The sequence below is a fragment of the Protopterus annectens genome, chromosome 2.part2, assembly GCF_019279795.1.
Source record: "Protopterus annectens isolate FY-2018-M chromosome 2.part2, PAN1.0, whole genome shotgun sequence".
NCBI classification, from domain to species: domain Eukaryota; kingdom Metazoa; phylum Chordata; order Ceratodontiformes; family Protopteridae; genus Protopterus; species Protopterus annectens.
Genome location: NC_056730.1, coordinates 324588947 through 324612222, shown reverse-complemented (window position 1 = coordinate 324612222; position 23276 = coordinate 324588947). Strand labels below are relative to the sequence as shown.

At 41.2% G+C, this 23276-nt stretch overlaps 1 protein-coding gene across 1 annotated transcript in view; it reads right to left on the bottom strand.

Moving 5' to 3' along the window:
• PPIP5K2 (diphosphoinositol pentakisphosphate kinase 2) overlaps nucleotides 1-23276 on the bottom strand; it is a 3486936-nt gene that overhangs the window by 1479227 nt on the left and 1984433 nt on the right. The window contains 2 exon segments of the mRNA XM_044063880.1: nucleotides 18376-18503; nucleotides 20661-20884. Of these exon segments, the coding sequence (XP_043919815.1) occupies nucleotides 18376-18503; nucleotides 20661-20884 (352 nt within the window).

Here is a 23276-nt window from a genome sequence, read left to right as displayed (position 1 = left end):
CTTTTGTAAAGGAGCATCTAGTAGCTTAGCTTTAACATGGTCAGGCAAGGTTTGTTCCCTAATCCAGGCATGTCTACGAATGACTGATCCTGTCACAGCAGCTCTATTTGAGGCCTCTAGGGCATCATGGCCACATTGTAAGGTGTGTTTACTCACTTGTTCTGCACTATGCATCATATCCTGCAACTCCTTCAAATCTGGTTGTTCAGGTTGAGACATTTTATTTCTTAGTTGTGATAACAAAAACTGCTGATATTTAAGCATATGGAACTGACAATTTAAGGCCCTCATGGCTAGGGTGGCCGAGGTATATACCTTTTTTCCCCACCTTTCTAAGGATTTAGACTCTCTTTCGGAAGGTAGTGGATTCTTAGCAGAAGAGGCCTTCATTCCCTTGGGGCCTTGAGAAATGGTTTCAGGGTCAGCATTATGGCTTTTGTAAAGAAATTGGTGAGAGTTAGGAACTCTGTAGTACCTATCAGGCTTGACTGGGGCAGGAGGCAGGGAATCCGGATTTAGGCAAGCCTCCGAGTAAACATCATCAAGTATGTCCAAGACAGGAGGTATTGCCAGAGGTCTGTGCTGAGGTAATAAAAGAAATTCCCTAAGTCTTTTCTTGGAATCAGAAAAGTCTTGGCCTTCCCAATGGAAGTGTTCCCTCAAGGTGTGCAAGGTTTCCCCAAAAGAAAAATCCTCTGGGGGAGATACAGAAGGAATGGACTGCTCAGCATCCGAATCTTCAAAAGGGGAGTACGAGTGTTCCTCTTCATCAGAATGTTCTGAAAAAATGGAATCCTGGTCAGAAGAGGGAGAAGCTTCCTCCACTCTGGGTCTCTTGTCTGGAGGGGGCTGGGAACCCCTGATAAGAGTAATTAAATCCTCAGCCATTTTTAGCATCTGCTTTTTAGGCATGGTTCCTGGAGATGGGCCCTGTGCAACAGGCCTCTTGGGATGCATGGCTGATTTGGACTTAGTAAAGGCCTTAATGGAGAAGGAAGATGAGGGTCTAAAGACACCATGGGTGGAAGTGGACCTATCCAAATTAGGAGGCTCAACACTCACAGTGGCTTCGGTGGTTGTATTCTGGGTATGGGCCGAGGTACCTGCGGTCTCGGTTACAGAGGACACCGCCAAAGAAGTGTCGTCAGTAGTCAGGGGCTGCGTAGGCGCCTTGCTGAGAACCGGACCACGTGTAGCCGGTTTTGGCGTGGTGTTGGTGGAGACCGCGGGCCTCGCGTGTTGGTCTTTGTCCTTGCGTTTTTTAGACAAAACGGTAGTCGGAGTATCCGACGACATTTTATAATCAAAGGCTTTACCAAAAAAGTGCTGGGCGAACTCCGCCCGACGCTTAATAGTGCGTTTACTGAAAATAGCGCAAAAGCGACAGGCCGAGACGTCGTGGTCTGGGCCTAAACAAGGTATGCAGAGGGAATGGAAATCCTTATGCGGTATTTGCTTCCCACAAGAAATACAATTGTTAACTTTGTCTGACATCGGTCTGAGGCAAGAAAAGTTTCCCCAATGGGGTACTTAGCTTTAAAGAAGACTTCGGTTTCCAATTATTCGTAATTTCAGGAGCTGGCCGACCAGCACTTGCGAACTGCTTCTGCTTCGGGCACCACGCGGCAAAAAAGACTGAAGAGTATGGCGTCGGCTGTGTCTAATATACCCCTGTCGCACTGACGTCAGGAAAGAAAGCAACAGCAACCGACGCCGGACCTAGACTTTGGAATTCGGCCGACCAAGGACCCGCCTGACGGCAGAAAACCCATCTGTGATTACTGCAGCTGTATGCACGATGAACATCTGCACACACCACTGCCAGGACATAAAGGAATTGAAATGGTTTAAATTCCCAAACTACCTTCATAACATCCAACTAACTCTTGTTCATAAACTAATATACAACCCAGAAAACTGCCCTTCACTTCATTCTATCCTACAATCTTACATCTCTACCCGTAATCTGCGGTCCACTAATAAGCAGCTTCTAAGCATATCCAAAACCCAATAAGAGAGATGAACAAAGAGTGTACTCCCACTCCATGGCAGAAGTATGGAATGCCCTACTGCCCTCTATTCCACAATTTGACTCCAGAAAAATCTTGAAATTTGCCCTAAAAAGCTATTTTCTTAATCAAAATCTATCTTTGTGCCCAGAACTATAGACCACCATAAACAAATTCTAATATTTTGCTGACCAGTATGACTCTCTTCAATTTCAGGTAACTATTTATTTTTCTACATCAGCTAAGGTATGTCAGTCGATGTCTTGTCTTTATAATCATTATTAGCCTAAATTCTACACTTCCCATGTACTGAAGTATATAAATGAACTGTTTATTATGAATGCATCTACTGTCTTTTTCCCTCCATACAATGAATGCCATTAAAAATACTGTATGTGTACTACTAACACCCAACCAGATTGTATAAAACTTTGTACTCTGTGTATTACTAATAACTAGGAAACTGTACACATTTTTGTACACTGTTTTATTACTGTAAATATTAGCTTGTAAAAATTTTGATCTGTAACTGAAGCTTTTCTCCTCAGGCCTCCACTATTCCTGACCCAGTGGACTATCCCGGTCAACAAATGTCAATCAATCAATCAATCAATAAATAAAAACAAGTTCTATAACTGTCATTAACCAATTGATTGATATGATCAGAAAAACTCAAAGCTGGATCTACCCATATACCCAGGTCCTTTCAATCACTGTGTGCTGTACTAAATATTCAACTTTCAATTTATGTCAACACCCAGATCTGCTCTGAGTTACAGCACAAAGACACAAAAATTACAGAACCAACTGATATTGCCAACATCCTGGCTGATCGGTTCAGTGCTAACTTTACCCCCCTCTCACCCCCTAAAGGGCCCATATCTATAGAGGAAGAATGCAGAGTCCCTGAAATCACAACTACGCAGGTAAAAGCTACACTCTCTAAAGCCAAAAACACAGCATCCATGGGACTGGACAACATCCCAGGCTGCGTTTTACGTGAACTTCATAATGAACTGTCTTCTCCACTTAAGCACCATGTTCAATAATAGCCTCACATCAGGCTTTGTGCCCACTGAATGGCGCACAGCAACAGTTGTCCCACTCCACAAAGGAGGAGCCACCACTGATCCCGGGAACTATCGACCTATTGGCCTGACGAGCCTGGTCTGCAAGGCCATGGAACGTATCATCATGGAACTCATAAATAAAGACATTGGTAACCTCCAAACTCTGTATCCCACCCAGTTCGGGTTTGTGAAAGGCAGATCATGCCTCCTGAACATGATCAACATCTTTGAGGCAGTCACCAAAGCCGTGGATGAGGGTAAGGTGGTTGACACAGCCTATCTTGACCTCGCCAAGGCTTTCGACACCATTCCCCATTCTGGAATTATAGCTAAACTCACTATACTAGGTATAAATCCCTACATCACAAGATGGGTTGCCAACTGGCTCACTGACAGAACCCACTGTAAAAGTTGCAGACTCCAAATATGACCACAAAGCAGTAACAAGTGGAGTACCACAGGGTTCCGTACTGGGACCTCTCCTGTTTGGCATCTACTTCTCTGAAGTACAGGCTAACACAGAAGGCCTCTGGCTAACAAAGTTTGCAGATGACTGCAAACTAGGAGCCATAGTCAAGTCCCCAAATGATGTGGACATCCTTCAGAAGGGCCTCACTGAGACAGATGCCTGGTGTCAGAGCCATGGCCTCAAGCTCAATGCCAAAAAGTGCAGTGTCATCCCCTTTGTTTAAAACTCTGTACCCATAGACTACTACATAGGCAGCAATCTACTTAACACCGAATCCGTGATAAGAGACCTTGGGACCCAGGTGGACAGTAGTCTCTCCTTTGATAGTCACATCGTCACAGTAGTCAGGAAGTCCTTCTACATGGCACACCTCATCATAAAAGGGTTCTCATCAAGGTAAAAAGAGGTCATTGTTCCCCTCTACTCGTCACTCATTTAGACCCATTATAGAGTACAATGCCCCTTTTGGAATGTACCTCATAAGACATCTGCAGCAGCTGGAAAGGCCACAGAAGTACCTCACAAAGAGGATTACTGGCCTCAAACAAATGCCCTACACTGACCGCCTCAAAAAACTCCAGCTTTACTCCGTAGTATATCGCCTACTCCGAGGTGATCTCTACCTAACATATAAAGCTATGTCAAACCCAGAGCTGTTGGACATGCTACACCTAAAAAAATCCCAATCCCTCTGAGCTACACGCTCTAGGGACCCAAATCTTGTCACCACAATAAACAGGACACCTGGAGGGATAGATTCCTGTCCCAGAGACTTCCTATACTCTGGAACAAGCTACCCAGCTATGTCAAGCAAAGTTCTTCATTAGCACTCTTCAAGAAAAATCTTGATGAGTGGATGGGAAATAGGAAATGCACCCGGGGATCACTTCTGTGTCTCTGCTGGACAGTGGCACAGGAAAATAACTTTCTTGGGTGGTGTAAGTTATGGTACCTTGCTGGCTAGGCTTACGTAGGCCCTTGGGCCGATAGCCTAGTACCTACCTATGAACCTATGTTTCCCAAATCTCATATGATTGTTTTTTGACGTAGATATCAACATATTATTCTCCAGTATGATCAATTTACACAAGTTCTTTTGCAGACGTATCATCTTTAACATATGTAATCGATTTACCCAATTTCAAATAACTGGCATACAGACTGTAGAACACCTCAGATAAAAAGATAGGCCTGGAAGATACAATCTAAACAAGTATAGGCCTAGGATAGAGCCATGTGGGATACCCTGACTGTAATCAAGAATTTCTCGTGTCCAATTGCTGTATGATAATTGCCATGTCCTACTTGTAAGCCATGCAGCTATCCACCTTATCAAGAGTACACCAACACCTAGTTGTTTGAATTTATTGATCAGTGTTTTGTGTATTATCCTGTCAAATGCTGAAGGTAAATCTATACAACGTACACCACAGAACATTTTTTTTATTTATAGCTATTATACTGTTATAGAACATCATGTCACAGCTATTTTCAACATATGCATGCTGATATCTGGCTTCAAGTCCAAACCTTTCTACTTCTGATAATAACTTATTCAATATTAGCTTCTCCGTTATTTTTCCATAACATGAAAGTAGACTTAAGGGTTTAAAAAGGGCATGTCTGCAATCTTGAGGAATCTCCCCATATTTATAAGGCCTAGTAAATAATATATTGGTACTGTAAGTTCTTGCTGAGGTGTTCTCAGGTCATTATTACTAATTCCGTCTCCTCCCTGTGCTTTGCTTGGATTCAGTTTGCAAAGCTGCTTTTCAACATAATCAATTTTGACTTTAGTATCTGAGGTTACCTGGATGTCACCAGGGCAACTTATCACACCCTTTGTGTCACCAAACTGTTTGCATAATATTTTGTAAATACAGCTATAATCTGCTGTCTGTAAATACATTTTAGAATCTACACACATTTTATCAATTTGTGTGTCTTTACTCCTTCCACATCTTGTGTATCTATAAAATGGTTTTCTATTACGCTTAATACTTTATATACATTTTCTTCAAAATGTTCTTGTCTAGTCTCACATTATGTTTAACTTGTTTCTTCAACTTGTTTATTTCAGTTTTCAAAGTTGTAGTTAGACCTCTTTTCCATTTCTTACATTTTTTGCCTCTCACCCTAATCAGATATCTTTTTCTTATGGAAATGCATCTTCCTGATGTTGTATTCCTAGAGCCTGATGTTAAACATTTTTCTGCACTTAATTTATCTTTCAAAACTTTCCATATTCATTCTGCAGTTTTTCCATTGAACACATCACTCCAATTAGTTTTACACAGTGACTGTTTTGCTTCCATATAATTAACCTTCTTGTGCATTGGTTTAGATTTCCGTTTGGCACAATTATTTAGCAACATAGCAACAATATAATCTTTATGATTACTGCACAGCAATGACAGTAAAACTTGACATGAAGTAACTTCTTTAGGAACAAACAATGTCAAGTATGTTCTGTTCCCTAGTATTTTTTTTTTTTTTTTTTTACAACCTGAAGCAACTGTTGTTCCTGAACATATGTTGTGAATTATTTCCATCCCAATGTTGAATCAATATTATGCCAATCTTTTTCTGGTAAATTTAAGCCCCCGGCCACTTTTATTCTCCCCTCCTGTGTTTCATGCAAGGAATGTATGAATTTCTCACTTCATTTTGTCCAACCCTTCCACTTAATTGTGCGAAGATAGATAGTTCTATCTGCTTAGGTAGCAACCATTAAGTACGCTAAATGATCTTATGCATTATTCTCCGCTAACAGCTACCAGTGTTTGCATACCTGCACGTGGAATGGATACACGCTATCGTAAATAGTTGTATGCCACTCCGCTTCTATTTACTGATGAAAAGAATTTAAATGTATTTGCTATATACACTCAGAGGCTAGAGGCTCCACTGCTATATTTTGGTTGAACTGTCATTGTTTACAAAGGATTATTGCTTTATACACTTGTAATCTTCTCCTATGCTAATTCATTTGGATTTTCTGCACTGGGGAGCATATTTTTCTTTCTGTGTAATTGAACTTTGGTATAGTCAATGGCTACAGCTACCTGGTTTGCATTCCCACTCATGGAACGGATATACTGTATTGTGAATAGCGGTTTGAGAAGAGCGAGGCTGAATACTAGCCCTATACTTTACTGTTACTGAAGATTACATTTGAATAACCTATTTAGAATAAAAACTTTGCTTTAAACTGCTACATATGAATAGCGAGGCAGAATACTAGCCCTACCCTTTACTTTTACCGAAGATTACTGTTGAATATCCTGTATTGACAAACACGACGGCATTGTATAATCAAATTTTTCCCCGAAAAAGTCTTCAGCGAACTCCGCCCGGCGCCTGAGAGTGCGCTTATTGAAGCGAGCACAGGCGGCACAGGCCGAGACGTCGTGGTCTGGGCCAAGGCAAGGAAGGCAGTAAGAGTGGAAATCCTTATGAGGTATTTGTTTACCACAAGACAAACAATTATTTACTTTTTCAGTAATTTCTGACATCGGCTGAGGCAAGAAAAGGTCCCCAACGGGGTACTTAGCTTTTTTGATGACTTCGGATTCGAAGAATACAGGAGCTGACCGACCGGCACTTGCGAACTGCTACTGCTTCGGGCACCGTGCGGCAAGAAAGACTGAAGAAGATGGCGTCGGCTGATGCTTATGTACTCCAGCCGCTCTGACGTCGGAGAGAACTGCGACATCAGCCGACGTCGGACCCAGACTTTGGAATCCGGCCGACCGAGGGCTGCCTGAGGCAGGACAACCCATATGTTATGACTGCAGTTGCATTCTTGAAGGACATCATTAGAACTATTACTGATGCTGCACTGTTGCTTTCTTTATACGTTAACAACCCCAAGCTAATATAGCGTCTTGGCGATCTTGTTTGAGGAACGTTGTTTTTGAAATGTACAATCTTGCAGTTTATAAAGGTCCTATTTTGATTTGTACTGTTTATTTGTACTAATACTACAGTTGAAATACTTTTTTGACTTTGAATAAGCCATGTTAACTTGGCGCCCATGTTTTCCTACCTATATTCATTATGCCTTTGCCTGCACTCGAACAACATTCTTTGCTCTTTACCTTAGTCTCTGTTAAATGCAAATTGTACTTTTCCACTTACAGAGTGGCATTGCTGCGATTGTGTGACATTATTCTGGGTCTACCAAATCCATTTCTGACTATACAACTGGAAATGTCTGTTTTTTTGTTGTCTTTTGTTATATTGTATATGTAGAACTGTGACTAATATTGCCTAAGTTTTCCATATCAGTACCTAGTATTTCTACTTAGTGCGTCTACTAATCTGTTTACTTTACCTCTTGTTTCTCTCTGCTTTTATTTACCTAGCTGTCCAACCTGCCTGTATTGTCCTCCAGTGGGAGACTGCCCTGTCGCTGCTCACCAACATCCTTCACCCACCATATCTTCTACGGTCCATTACCTAAACTGAGGAATTGAACCTTTAAACTCCCTGTGCAACAGTCCCTCTAAGAACAAAAATAAAAGAAAAGAAATTATGTGTTCCTAATACAACAGACTGTACTAAATCTAAATCTGTTTAGATACTCCAGGTTTTTATGTACACTCCCTACAGCTATGTCGACCAGCAGCCAAAGCCTTTCCTTAACTTCTTGCATACCCTCTCCTCTTGTGTCCTCTGTTTTTTAAACAGAAATCTTTCCCCCCTTGTACTTTCCCAGACCTGCTACCTTCCATAAGAAGCTATTCTTTATTATATAACATTTGTCCACTAGGTGGCGCCCTTTTCCCAGTCTTACCCCACTGACTCAAAACACATCCCTTAGGCTTGCAGTTTTTATATAAATTGTAGAACTGCTGCCCCTACATCTTTTTTCCTTCTACCTGTACTCTAATTCACTTATTTTTCCCTGCCTACTATCCCTAATACCTAGGCCTTTACCTTCTACCCATCCCCAAACTTACCTTACCAATTCAGCTCTCCACTGATAGTTTTTCTTTGGGCGCTCTCCTTCAGTGGCTCTACCCGCTCCGTTCGCCCTCCGGGCTCACTCCGCTCCCCTACCCTACCCCCAATTCCCAGCCACCTCCAGTGCCTTTACCTTTAGTCACTTGAATCTCCTCGCCATTCCCCTCAGCCAATCTCATTTATTTGCCCCTCCCCCTCCTAGCTGCAACTCAATTGGTTATCCCTCCGCTTCTCTATCCCTTACCTGACTGCACTCTCAGATATACTCCTCTTCCTTACATCTCCAAACTCTCTCCCATTTACTCTGCCTCCTCCTCTAAAATCTATCCTACTCTATTTAACCATGACTCTTCCACTTCAACTCACCTCCTCTACATGTATTTTCCTCCTAATAACTTTCTATAATGCAAACTCCTATTCCTCTACCAAACTAGCCCCCTAATTCTCCCTCCCCTCCACCTCCACTCTCTCCCTTCCCCACCCTTTGACACTCCACTTTTATTTAATATCCCCCTCCCTACTTCAACCAAACCCATTTCATTACTTTAAATTAAAACTCTTAACAATTTCTTTAAAACCTCTTGCTACCAAATCAAAACTGTATCTCCCTCTAACTTCATGTCACAATCCAAAGTTTCTCCTCTTCTCTCCCTCTTCTTGGCTTGCTCTAGCAGGTGACATCCACCCCAACCCTGGGCCCACAACCAGTAATAATCTCTCTCCCACTACCTCCTCTATTATAAACAGCCACAAATACCTTAAGTTCATTACCATTAACACCCAGAGTATAAATAACACAATAACAAACTTCCATGCTTGGCTAAATCACACTGTACCTGACATAGTAGCAGTCACAGAAACGTGGCTAAAACCACACATTACTAACTTGGAGATTATACCAACTGGCTTACAAGCTCTTCGATTCAACCACCAAAACAAAAAAGGAGGTGGAGTAGCCTTAATCTAAAACTGCCTGCTAAATCTCTGCCCTTACTAGAATCCCATTCCTCAGTTTAATAATGTCGAACTAATCATAGGAATCCTTAAAATGAACAACTTTAAAAGTATCTGTATTATAGCCATCTATATTTCCCCTGGTGACAACACTTCCACCCTAGAGAATATTCTCTTATGGGCTTCAAACAACATCAAACTTGAGACTTATATTCTAGGTGATGTCAACATCGACTGGAATAAAATTAATAACAATACTCCCACTCTATCAATCTTTATAATTTTACTCAACTAATAAACGACATTACCAGACCTAACAAAAACAACCCGCCACGGTCCATCCTGGACTGGATCTTAGTCAGCCACCCTAATAAGATCTCTGACTGTGGTATACTACCTCACTCAATAAGTGATCATCTCACAGCCTTTATTCACCGAGCTGCCTAACATCTCCCTCACCAACACCAATATGCCCATACTCGTAACCTCACTAACTTCAGCCCTTCTATACTTTCTGAAACCCTTAAACTAACAAATTGGGATATCTTAAAAACTCTTCCTCTAGATGAAGCCTTAGAAGTCTTCAATACTACCTTCCTTGGAATCCTAAACTCCTAAGCCCTACCTCGAACAAAACAAATAAAATACAACTCTGCCCCTTGGCTAACTAAGGACACTAAAACTCTCATGCTACAAAGGGACAAAACATGGAAACTCTACAACAAAAACAAACATCCAGCTACACTCCTTCAATTTAAGCAACTCCGCAATCTAACCAAAAAACTTATCACAAAACATAAAAAAACATACTACACCAAACTACAGTCTACCCTCTCAAAAAACCCCAAAAATTCTGGAATTCCATCAACTCTCTTTTACACCCTGGTACTAAATCCAATCCCTGTCCCTACAACAATAAGACCGACACATAAATAGCAATCCTTTTTAACTCCTTTACCAACTCTACAGCTGAACTTACTAAAACCTTCACCAAATCCACCCCCCTCCCCTACCCCTAAGTCTACTTCCCCCTCCTCTCCCCATTCCTGCTCTCCTAAACCCCCTCCCACTTTTTATCTAAAACCTGTCTCAATCTCCTGTATCAAAAAACTTCTTTCCAAACTCAAGCCATGCTCCAATGCCCCCAACAATATCCCTTCACTCTTTCTCAAGCTCGCTGCAGGTGGTATCGCCATACCCATCAGCATTCTCATCAACAGATCCATCCAGGAATCTTATGTTCCCAAACTATGGCAAACTGCCTACATCCTGCCCCTTCATAAAGGAGGCAAAAATAATAGCCTTTCTAATTTCCGCCCAATAGCCATTCTTTCCCCAATTTCAAAAGTCCTTGAAAAATGTATCCACCTGCAACTCATGCCCCACCTCCTCAATAACCAACTCCTCACCCCTACTCAACACGGTTTCCGTCCTGGCCACAGTACTATAACTGCTCTCCTCTCTTTCTTAGACATTGTCAACCTTGCCCGTGACTCTGGAGATATTGTCTCCACTGTCTTCTCAACCTTTCCAAGGCATTTGACACTGTATCCCACACACACCTTCTCAATCACCTTTTTAACCTCAATCTTTCCCTAGATTCCCCTTCTTGGTTCAAAAGTTATCTCTCTGATAGATCCCAAGCTGTGAAATGGCAAACAGGTACCTCTACCTTCCTTCCTACCCCCTACTGGAGTTCCCCAGGGTTCTATTCTCGGACCAATGCTCTTTAATGTCGTCATCAATGATTTTCACTCTGCAATTCCAAACACTCAAATAGTGCAATATGCAGATGACTCCAATTTAGTCTGCTCAGCCCCTAGCCTTCCCGAGCTCCAGGCCAAGACCCAATTGGCCTTCAAAACTACAGAGAATTGGATGCTTCAAAACCATCTCTCTCCCTTAATGCCAATAAATCCCATATCATTCTTTTCTCCCCCTCAAAAGCCCTCCCACTTGATAAGCACTCTTTCAAGATCACCAGCCTCACCCACTCCTCAATAGAAGTTGTTACTTGTGCCAAACTACTTGGTGTTACACTTGGTGACACACTTGTTATAGGTGACTCCATAGTCAGACACACTGATGTCCCACTCACCAGACTGAACAAGGAAAAGATCACAGTTAGCTGCCTGTCAGGCGCTAGAATCCACCACATAACACAAGCACTCAGGTCACTCCACAGCAAGTACAAGTATGACTCAGTCATTGTCCATGCCGGTGTGAACGACCTGAGACGTACCTCCCTGGACTACATGAAAAGAGACATAGAGGAGCTCTCAGATTATGTAGCCCAGGCCGGTATGACCCTGACCCTGAGCAGTATCCTACCCTCACCAAGAATGATGCCACAATACAGAGACAAAATGATCAGCTTTAATAATTGGCTTAATTACTGGTGTCATTCTAAGGGGATCCAATGTCTGTCTGCCTGGGATGACATGCTTGACAAGCCACGCTGCTTTGCAAGGGACGGCTTGCACCTGTCACCCCTGGGCTTCCGGATATTGGCAAAGGCTCTTGCCACCCCCATAGTGCCTTTTTTAGGCAAGGCTCAAATGATAAACCTACCACCCTAGAAAACAAAAATGGAGAAAAACTAAGGGTAATACTGCTCAATGCCAGAAGTCTAAATCTCAAGATGCACGCCCTTGAAGCCCTCCTCAGTATGGAGAACATCGATGTTTGTGCTGTGACTGAAACCTGGTTCAAGGCTCCTGAGAGCACCCCAGCACTATCAGGTTATACCTCATATCATGCGTTCCGGCCCCAAAATCCGGACTGAACTACAAAAGGAGGGGGAGTATCCATATTCATAAAGGATACCCACACCTCCAGGTTAGTGGCAACACACGAAGCATCGGAGACCATCCAGGTGCAATTAACCATAGGTAAAACTGCCCTACAGTTTGTAATATGCTACAGACCACCTTCTCAAACTCAGGAAACCCACACAGCCTTCCTGAAGACACTGGAGAGTATAAATGTCTCTCCAAACACCATCATATTGGGTGACTTCAACTACCCAAACATAGACTGGGAACATTACTCAAGCCCCAACACCCTAGCCCAAAGGTTCCTTGAGTTCATAAACTCAAATGCTATGGAACAACTAGTCACCATTCCCACAAGAGGAGAAAATATACTAGACCTGATCATCACAAACATGGGGACAAAATGCTCCACACCAGAAGTATATCCCTCATTGGTGAGATCAGACCATAAATTAATCTCACTGGGAATCCACATCCCGCCCCCCCCCCCCCCCAAAAAGACCACAGTGAAGAACTTCTCAAAAGCAAACTTCACACTTCTTAAGACTGGAGTGGTATCCTTTAAGGCCCCCGAGCCAGTGGAAACCACAACCCACACTGCTGAAACCCTTACAAATGCCTTCTACGAGCACCTCCAGGAATGTATGGATCAAGCAATCCCTAATAAAATCAAGACCTTTTCCACCAAAGGCAGGCGCCCGGTCTGGTGGACTCCAGCCATAAACAAACTCTACAACAAGAGGAGAAAGCTACTACATGACAGAGCAAAATCCCTAAATGGGAAGGCATCTCTGATCAATACTAGCAAAAAACTACGATCACTCATAAAATCATCCAAGGCCAACTTTGAGAGAAAAATCGCTAATGACACAAAAGACAATCATAAAGTCTTCTTTAGCTATGTTAGAAACCTGGGTGGAAACTCCCAGATATGCTCAGAATTAGTCCAAAATGATAAAAAAATCGCTGAACCCACAGACATTGCCAACATACTGGCAGACAGGTTCAGTGCAAATTTCTCCCCTCCCCCCCCCAAAAGGAGAAATATCTATCCCACCAGAGTCTAGCCTCCCAAACATCTCAGATGCCCAGGTGAGAGCTGCTCTCTCTAAAGCAAAAAACACAGCATCAATGGGACCAGACGGTGTCCCTGGCTGTGTGCTACACGAACTCAATGAGGAACTAAACCCACACATAAGGCTGCTGTTTAATCTTAGCCTTACTACAGGATACGTACCCAAAGAATGGCGTACGGCAACTGGAAATGCTTCTACGGACCCTGGAAATTACCGCCCCATAAGCTTGACGAGCCTTGTCTGCAAAGCTATGGAGAGGATCATAATGGAACTCATAAATAAAGACATTGGGGACCTACAGACACTGGATCCTACCCAATTTGGCTTTGTCAAGGGCAGATCCTGCCTCTTGAACTTGGTCGACTTTTTCGAAACAGTCACTAAGGCCATTGATGAGGGTAAGGCAGTTCACACAGCCTACCTTGACCTAGCAAAAGCATTCGACACAATACCCCACTCGGGCATCATAGAAAAGCTCACCAGCTTAGATGTAAACCCATATGTCACAAGATGGGTTGCAAACTGGCTCAAGGACAGAACACACAGGGTTAGAGTTGCTGGTGCCATGTCAGACTCTAAGCCGGTCACGAGCGGTGTCCCACAGGGCTCAGTCCTGGGCTTCCTCTTGTTCGGCATTTATTTTTCTGAAGTGCAGGCAAACATAGGGGGATTGTGGCTGACAAAATTTGCAGATGACTGCAAACTGGGCACCATAATTGACACTCCATCAGACACAGACATCCTCCAGAAAGGTCTCATAGAAATGGATAACTGGTGCCAGAGCCATGGCCTTAAGCTAAATGCCAAAAAATGTATAGTCATACCCTTTGGGAAAAACAAGGTAACACTAATTACCACATAGGTGGTAATCCATTAAACACGGAAGAAGTTATCAGGGACCTGGGGACCCAAGTTGACAGTAACCTCTCTTTTGACACTCACATTGCCAAAGTGGTTAGGAAGACCTTCTACATTGCCCACCTGATCATGAAGGGATTCACATCCAGATCAGGAGAGGTCATTGTACCCCTGTACTCTTCACTTATCAGACCAATGATTGAGTACAACGCCTCATTCGGAATGTACCTTACCCGACACCTGCAGCAGTTGGAAAGACCCCAAACGTTCCTCACCAAAAGGATAAAGGGGCTCAAACATATGTCATACGATGCCCGACTGAAGAAACTCCAGCTCTATTCAGTCGCATACCGTCTGCTCAGAGGTGATCTGTGCCTGACATACAAGGCCATGTCCAACCCGGAATTAATGGACATGCTCCACCTCAAAAAATCCAAATCCACCAGAGCCACGAGAGCAAGAGACTTAAACCTCAACACGGACATAAATAGGACGTGCTGGAGGGACAGATTCATCACCCAGAGACTCCCTACACTATGGAACAGAATCCCAGTCCATGTGAGGCAGAGCCCCTCACTGACTCTGTTCAAGAGAAATCTTGACGAGTGGATGGGAGATAGTAGGTTTACCCCGGGAATCATCTCTGTATCACTGCTGGACAAAGGCACAGCAAACTAATGGGTATAGTATTCTCATCCTAAGGGGTGGTGAAAGCCACACACACTCTGGCTAGGCTTATAAATGCCCTAGGGCAGATAGCCTAGTATGAACCTATGAACCTATGTTACCATTGATGAACACCTCAAATTTAATACTCATATTCAACTAAACATAAAAAAAAAAACAAACATCAGAAGCTCGGTATGCTTTATAGAAACGCTCACTTTCTATCATTAACTACAAGACAAACCCTCGCCTCCACCTTCCCTCTACCTTCTCTATTGTATGGTGCTCCTCTTCTAACCAATCTCACAGCTTCTATCTCCTCAAAACAATAAAGTTGCTACAACAAAATCACCAAATTTGCTACTAATTCTACTCATTCTACACACCACTGCATCTCCCTCCATAGTCTTCAATGGCTATAACTCCCTAATCATCTTGACTACCTTCAACTTACTACTGCCCACAACCTAATCTTTAAACCCACTGCTTGCCCTGCACTAACTAATATCTTGCCTTTCTACAATTCTCTCAGGCCCCTAAGATCAGCCCACCAAAATCTTCTTTCAGTACACAAACCTAAACGACTCCCTGGCCACCTTCTACTTTCTTATACTACAGCAAAAAAATTGAACTTGCTTCCTCCCCTGCTAAGAATCACTACAAACCCTGAACAATTCAAATCTCTACTCCATTCCCACCTCTCCCAAAACTGGAAATGTAATTGTATACTTCCTACCTAAATCCACTAACGTCCCCTATTCATGATTCTCCCTCCTGCCCCTTTTTATCCAACTCTTTCTTCAGCTCCCCATCCTCAGCTTCTTCAACAATTTTTTCCCTGTATAAACTCTATGTAAATACTCTTTATATCTTCACTTCCCTACTGCCTATAATGCCTCTTCATGCAACCGTATCTTTGACCACAAACCTAAAATGAATCTTAGTCTAATTGTTCTTTTTTCCTCCTCCTGGCATTTCTTTTCCTTTATTTCTTTGCACCACCTCTTTCCAACACTTCTCTTCTGATTTACTTATTTTGCATTTCAAATGTATGTGCATTTCATTTTTGCTTTTTTCTGTGCTAACAATACAATTGTATAAAATTTTATTTTTTGCTTGTTTGTAAATTGTTTAAGTATGCAATTTGTTTGTAACATGGAGCTTTTCTCCCCGGGCCTCCACTGAAAACGGGCTTTCGGGCCCAGTGGACATCCCCGGTCATCAAACTGGAAATAAATAAATAAATATACACTAACAATTGTTACATGTTTCAGGGTTGTCTCTATTGTCATAGTTAGACAATATATAGTATTGGTGTTATCATTGAACATGTAATAATCACAGTTCTCACAACTGTCTTTAATCCCTATTATAACACCTCACCTGATTTTTTGTTAGAATGTCTGTTGGTAGTAAAATATTTATACCCCAACAGAAGTGGTTTCCAGTAACTGTTCTTTAGTATGTTTCACAAACAACATCATCATCTAACTTGTGGGAAAGCAGCAAATTTTCCAATTAAAAAAACTTAAGTAGCACACTGAAAAAAGTGTAAAATATTATCTGTAGTACTTATCTGTGCTAGAATGGCATTGGGTAGAAGCAAATCACTCAGCAGTCAGTGACTTTATACAGGCAGAGAAACTGACCAAGCAGAAGCTCTGCACAATGACAATAAAGCCTTAAAAATATACATACTACACTGACAAACTTAGCTCTTTCAAAGCAAAAGAAAAACTTTTCATGTTTGTTTGATGAAAGAATACACCTTCCAAAATTGCTATTCCTAGCAGTAAAGGGGAAAAAGAATGCTAACATGCCAAAAATGAAACTTAACTGACAAAGCTTACCTGACCTGTCACATAGGGAGATCACAGTACACTCTAACAGTTGAATCCCTAAAATGTATTAAGACCATTTATGGTATATAAAAAAAAAAGCTGGAAGAAAATGAATATACTTCAATCCACAGTTTTGCAGAATATTTTTAAATGTGTACCATCACAAAAAGTTCTGATGGGGTGGGGGTGGGGGGGGGGAGGTGGCAGTGCTGACTGAATGTGGTTTTTTTTTTGAAAAACTTTCCTATTCTCAAAATATAGTGTGTGTTCCCAGATAACTTTCTTGCCCATTATCTCTGCTTCAGACAGCTCTGCCCATTCAGTTACAGTGGCAATACTTAGAATTACTGCTTACTTTCCCATTAGCCTGAAAGACCATCAGTAACTTTTTCCCACTGATGCCATTAAGCTTTTTCATCTCAAGCTATAGGCAGTTCTTAAGAAGCACTACTTTCTGTGAAGGCTAACAATTAGTTATCTGCAGGGATGTTTCCTTCCACTCACTCTTTCTGACACCAATTGAAGTCAGGCCTGAGATTCTAGCCTCAGCTGTTCTCCCAGCTGTGAGTGAAACAGGGTGAAAGAAATGTACAAAAGATTTATGACCCCACTGGCCACAAATTTTAAAATGAGATGGCCAATATCATATGACAGATAAGGTCTACTTGAAAGTATATGCCTGGAATGCATGACTGAAAAATTTAAAACCAGTTCAGAGAATCTATTACTACAAATAAATATCAATTATAAAAAAAAAAAAACGACAAGATTCATTACACAATGTCTCAAACTTTTGGAATAAACCTCTCTTTACAATCAGAAGTCACTCATCAACTTACTTAAAAAAAATCTTGCTGCATATATGGGAAGGCTAAAATATCAACAAGGGTTACAGCAATCATGTAACCAATAGGTCATAAGCTTTACAATAAAATCTATGATCCCAAGATCAAGCAAAGACATCTTATGTCTGCTCCTAGTTGTGATGCAGGCCTTAAGCTTCTCCTCATCCCCTGTTGTTCAGATTGGAGCACTGGCATTAGGACGTACCACATCATGTTACTTTCCCCAGACAGTAAACAGTGCTGATGAAGGTCCTAGCATGTGACTTGTCAGCTTCAAGAACACTTTGAAAAATGTTTTGATACTAAACATATAGACCTTTCCTATGGTGAACACAGGGATAAAGATCTGAACTGTGCCACTGGCAAAAAAGTACTGAAGAGCAAAAGAGCTGTACATACCCTCCTAAGCCCATCAAGTGTCAGTGTAAAGCACATGCACCCCGTGAATGTGCCAGCAGCAGGGATTTCAGCAATGTGCCAAACTGGGGTTATCAAAAGTGTTAATTTCAAATTACCCAATCTAAAAGGCCTTCAAAGTTAAATTATACAAGACATATTTTCTGAATGCAGACCATCTTAACTGCAACCATGTCAGATTATTTCAACCGAGAAAACTAAACATGCATGCATAGTGAATCAGTTAATGTGACTAAGAGTAGTGTAGTGGACATCTAACCAAGCTCTAAACCCCACCATAATGAATTTCACTAGAAAAGAAAAAAATAAAAACAATGTAGCACAAACACATTTATGCAGCACAGTTTCAATCAGTTTGAAGGACGTCAAGAGCAAATAACCATATCTGGCTACTGAAGCAACACATTAAAAAGTGCATAACTGCTTACATAGGATGAAGTTTATTTACAGTATCATCATCCTGTGTTCTCTGCAAGTCAGAACGGATCTTCCTGATCAAAGGTGTGCAATAGCCTTTTGCGATATCCAGTTTTTCAGGTTTATTTATACCATATTCCTGTAAAAGGAGCATTGAATATTTAAAAAATGTGATTATTAAAATGTTATTTCACAGAAATTGCATTTCCTCATTATCTTCATCTTTACTGATAACATTACACTTTTTAGCAAGTTACACACTTTAGAGAAGATAACAGTGTGAGTATAAAACAGTTTTTCTCAGATGCCCGTTTCTCATTCAAACGATTAAGAAATCTATTTAAAGAAACCAGCTCTGTAGTAAAGAAAATGTTGCCCTAACAGCTCCCCAGCTGAGCTTGGTTAAACAAGATTACCCAAAAGCTAAGATGACTAAATGGAAACCTGCCACAGTGGTTTTACTTAAGGGAAGACTTAATGTTGTAGTGCTGTGTTCATGCAATGAGGCCAGGACACGCAGATGTATCAAAACATGCACTTCCATAAGCCTACGAGCAGCACACAATGCACTGGGCCTACCAGCCATTACAGAAAGAGTGAAAAAGAAACATATATAATCCTCATAACACACACAAACTCCCCAGACTCAGTTTCACAGCATCAAGCTCATAGCTGGTTGAGCAGTAGAGGATGCATCTACAAGGAAAGGGGCTTGATGGTTACAAGGGTATGGGGAAGCAACAAAATTTAACAAAAAGTCCATTTACATCCTACCTCCATTCCACCAACTACTTCAGCTGATCTGTCAGCCCCATGGCAGTGGGAAACGCAAGTCACCTGCCATTCCACTCTGAAAAATAATTTTCTGAATGCATTTACTGGGTTACTGAAGGAAATACTGAATGCAAACATTAGTAAACAATGATGCACCTATTTTTGCTTGCAGATACAAAGAAATGCAAAGAAAATGCCGTAAACAGCAAGAATGTTGACAGGTTTATAAATCCAAACATTTATACTAAATCAGCAACCTGTCCTGACAACTGCATTTCAGAATTTTACGGTAAACCTTCTGTGTATAGTCCAAGAGGTCTAACAAACTACAGAGATAATAAGATTAAGATATTTGCTCTGAATAGTGTCACGTGAGCTAAAACTAAAGTTTATAATCATAAATTTCATCTTCTCCTGGTCCAGCATGATGACTCTAACACCCCTGCAAAAGAACAACCTCCCACCCATACACACACAGACAAACACATGCATCCATAACACACACACAAAAAAGTTCTACTGCACAGTAGCAGTGGTAAAAAAAAATCAGCAAGAATCAATGTGTGTTTATATGCATATACACACACACACACACATATATATATATACATATATATATATATATATATATATATATATATATATATACGAACACACACAGACACAAATGCTAAAACACTGAAACACAATTGATCATTGCAAGCATTCAACCAACCACCATATCGAATGAGAAAAACACCAAAACAAAGATCATCACAACCAATTTTTGTGTGCAATACGTTAACCAAAACCCTACCGCTAAATTCTGACATATTTTGAGTAGTGGTAGTGTTATGAAAAAGTTTTTATTTTATTTTTTTTAAGTTTAGGGGCTAGAGTTCATGATGTTTTAAACAAAGCGTTTGCTAGATGCTTTGTTGTTTAATTTACAGAAATCAAATAATCCTGCTTAAAATGAAGCCACAGTTTCCCCTTCTCAAGCTTTTAATTTTCCCACACTGTTTTATACGGATAACAGGTAAGAGTTCTTTAATGCTGTACATTAGGATATCCGCTTATTTATAGTCTTCATTAAAATATGGCTTCAAGGCCATGTCCATTCTATCTACAATTTATTTAAAATACTTGATCTGGGGTCTCTCTTGCCTTTCCTTTAACTTGAATATACCCTTTTCCCAAGAGATGTGTGACATGTTTTAAGGCAATAATTAGTTCTTTCTTCAGATCAGCATGGTGCAACAAATGGATGATTCCTGCAACTGCCCACTGTCCACTGCCAGATAAAAAAAAAACTGAAACATACTTGCTTTCTTTACCTTCCTGGCTGCACAGGGATCTTAAATTATTACATGAGGATCTACATACATTTGTTGTCATGAACAACAATGGTATATGTAGTTATTTTATTTATTTATAAAATTTAAACAAGTGGCCACCACTACCTATGCTGCAGCCCTTACACTAAAGCAACCACCATGCAGTCTCTTTCTTTTTGATGCTCTACAAAATATAAGTAAATTACCTGAGGAATAACTACATCAGCCAGTGCTTTTGAAAGACTGTATAGATCCATCATATTTTCCAGCTTTAAAGAGCTATTATGCTGAACGTCATATTTTATACAATCATATATGTCTGGAATTTTGCTGATATCATATCTTCCATTCTTCATTTTGAAATCTTTTTCAAGTTTGGCCCATCTTCGTAGCATAAGGTCAAGTGTTTCACTATGATATAGCTGTATGTCTGTAAGACAGAATGAAGAGGTTGCAGTAATGAAGTTTTAAACACATTTTACAGTATAATTTATGATGTTCTCTGTTGGCCGCAGTTAATACTGCAGCATGAGATTAGAAAATAACAGCTCTAAAGGATATTTAACAGTGATTCATCTCTGACACCAGAAGTGGATAAAAAGGAGCTTGTCTTATTCCCAATTTAAGTGTGTTATCAGCATGTTCCACACTCTGTACTGCTTTTTATCATTTAGTAATATTATCGACCTGAAGCTCTAAATCGGACTATTCACCAAATTAAAACCTTAGTGATTTGCTGCTGGAATAGCATTATATATACTAGTCTACTTCAATTATTAATTTATTTTGTAATCCTTAAGGTAGATGGGTAAATTAACTTAAACTGAATTTAACTGATGTCTAAGCACACACTACTTTTCATCTTCTTTTAGCCATAGTTCCTAAACTTTAGTTAATAATGCACTGTGGCAAACTGTCACAATGTTGGATACAGATACTGTCAGACAAAGGGTAGCAAGTAAAAAAAACATCACAAACTGAATTTAACTGACGTTTAAGCACACTTTACTATTCATCTTTTTAGGCATAGTTTCTAAACTTTAGTTACTGATACACTGTGACAAACTGCCACAGTGTAGGATTTCAGACACATCTACCAAATGATACCAAGACAAAAAATAGTTCCTCCTTTTGAGTCAGTTTACCCAGTATAAAGTACAGTTTTGTACCTACCATAAATGTAGATGTTCGAGTGTTCACACTGCTGAACTCATTACACTTGGGTTATCCTGCCGTCAGGCGGTCCCCGTAGTCGGCCAGAGTTCCAAAGTCTTGGTCTGGTGTCGGTTGCTGTTGCTTCTTCCCTGACGCCAGTGCGCCAGGGGGTATAAAAGATGCATCCGACACCATTTTCTTCAGTTTTTCTTGCCCCAGATGTCAGGTGCCCCCAACAGGTAGGCAATACATATTGCTAATAAAAAATATATACATACAAAATAAAAACAATACCTTCAGTTACAAGCAAATACACCACAAAGGTTGTATAGGATAGAAAGGTATAGATAAGTCCAGCTAGTTCAGAGGGGATGGAGGGAGGGTAACCTGGACTGCAGCAGTGTGAACACTCGAACATCTACATTTATGGTAGGTACAAAACTGTACTATGTTCATCGTGTTACACTGCTGCAGTCATTACACTTGGGTAGAATCCCAAAGCTAAGGTTGGGTGGCCGGTCTATTAAAGAGTTAGGATTGGCTATAATGCCCTGCACAACTGCAGTGGCAAATCCTGCTCTGGATTTAGAGTAAAGAGGCAGGTGGTAATGCTTGGTAAAGGTGTGCACTGAACTCCAAGTTGCAGCCTCCAAAATTTCCTTGGTAGGTACTCCTCTGAGAAACGCTGTTGAAGTGGCTGTTGCCCTGGTGGAATGTGGCCTAATGGTATTTGGGACTGATTTTCCATGTTGTGTGTAGCAGTAACGAATGCAGTGTCCTATCCATTTGGATATAGTCTGCTTTGAGATAGCCTTGCCCTGTGATCCTGCAGCATATGCTACAAACAGTTGCTCAGTTTTCCTGAAAGCTTTTGTTTTGTCCAAGTAGAAGAATAGCTGTTTGTGTATGTCCAAAGAATGCAGAAGTTTCTCCCCTTTATTCTGGGGGTTTGGATAAAAAGTTGGCAAACGGATGGTTTGGTTAAGAGCTACACTAGATATCACCTTTGGCATAAAGGTAGGGTTTGTCCTTAAAGAAACCCTGCCCTGATGAAAAATTATAAAAGGTTCCACTGCCATTAATGCCTGTAGCTCTGAGACTCTTCGTGCTGAAGTTACTGCCAGGAGCAGAGCTGTTTTCCATGATAAAAATTTCAGATCGGCTGTATTGGCTGGCTCAAAAGGTGGTAGGGTCAGTTTTTCCCAAACGAAATTGAGGTCCCAGGCCAGTGTTGGTGCTCTCCGGGCGGTCTTATGTTTTTAGCCCGTCTGAGGTACTGCTTTAGCAAGGGATGAGAGAATAAAGGAAGATCCGTGTTGTAATGTGCTGAAATGGCAGAGGCGTGGATCTTAATTGATGAGAAGGATAGGCCTCTGTCCAGCATCTCAGTTAAGTATTGTAAAATCTGAGGAATGTTTGGAACAAGAGGGTCAAGGTTTTGAAACTGGTTCCAGGCGCAGAATCTCTTCCATTTTTTGAGTAAGCTTTCCTGGTGCTAGGCCTCCTGGCCTCCAAAATGACATCCATAACAGCTTTAGAGAGAGGTGTTGCCTGTTTGGCTAATGTATCTGCCATGCAGCCAGGTTTAGGGTTTTGAGCTGACCGTGCAGGATCTGATTGTTTTGTTGAGTCAGAAGGTGTGGAATTTGAGGCAAAATCCATGGTCC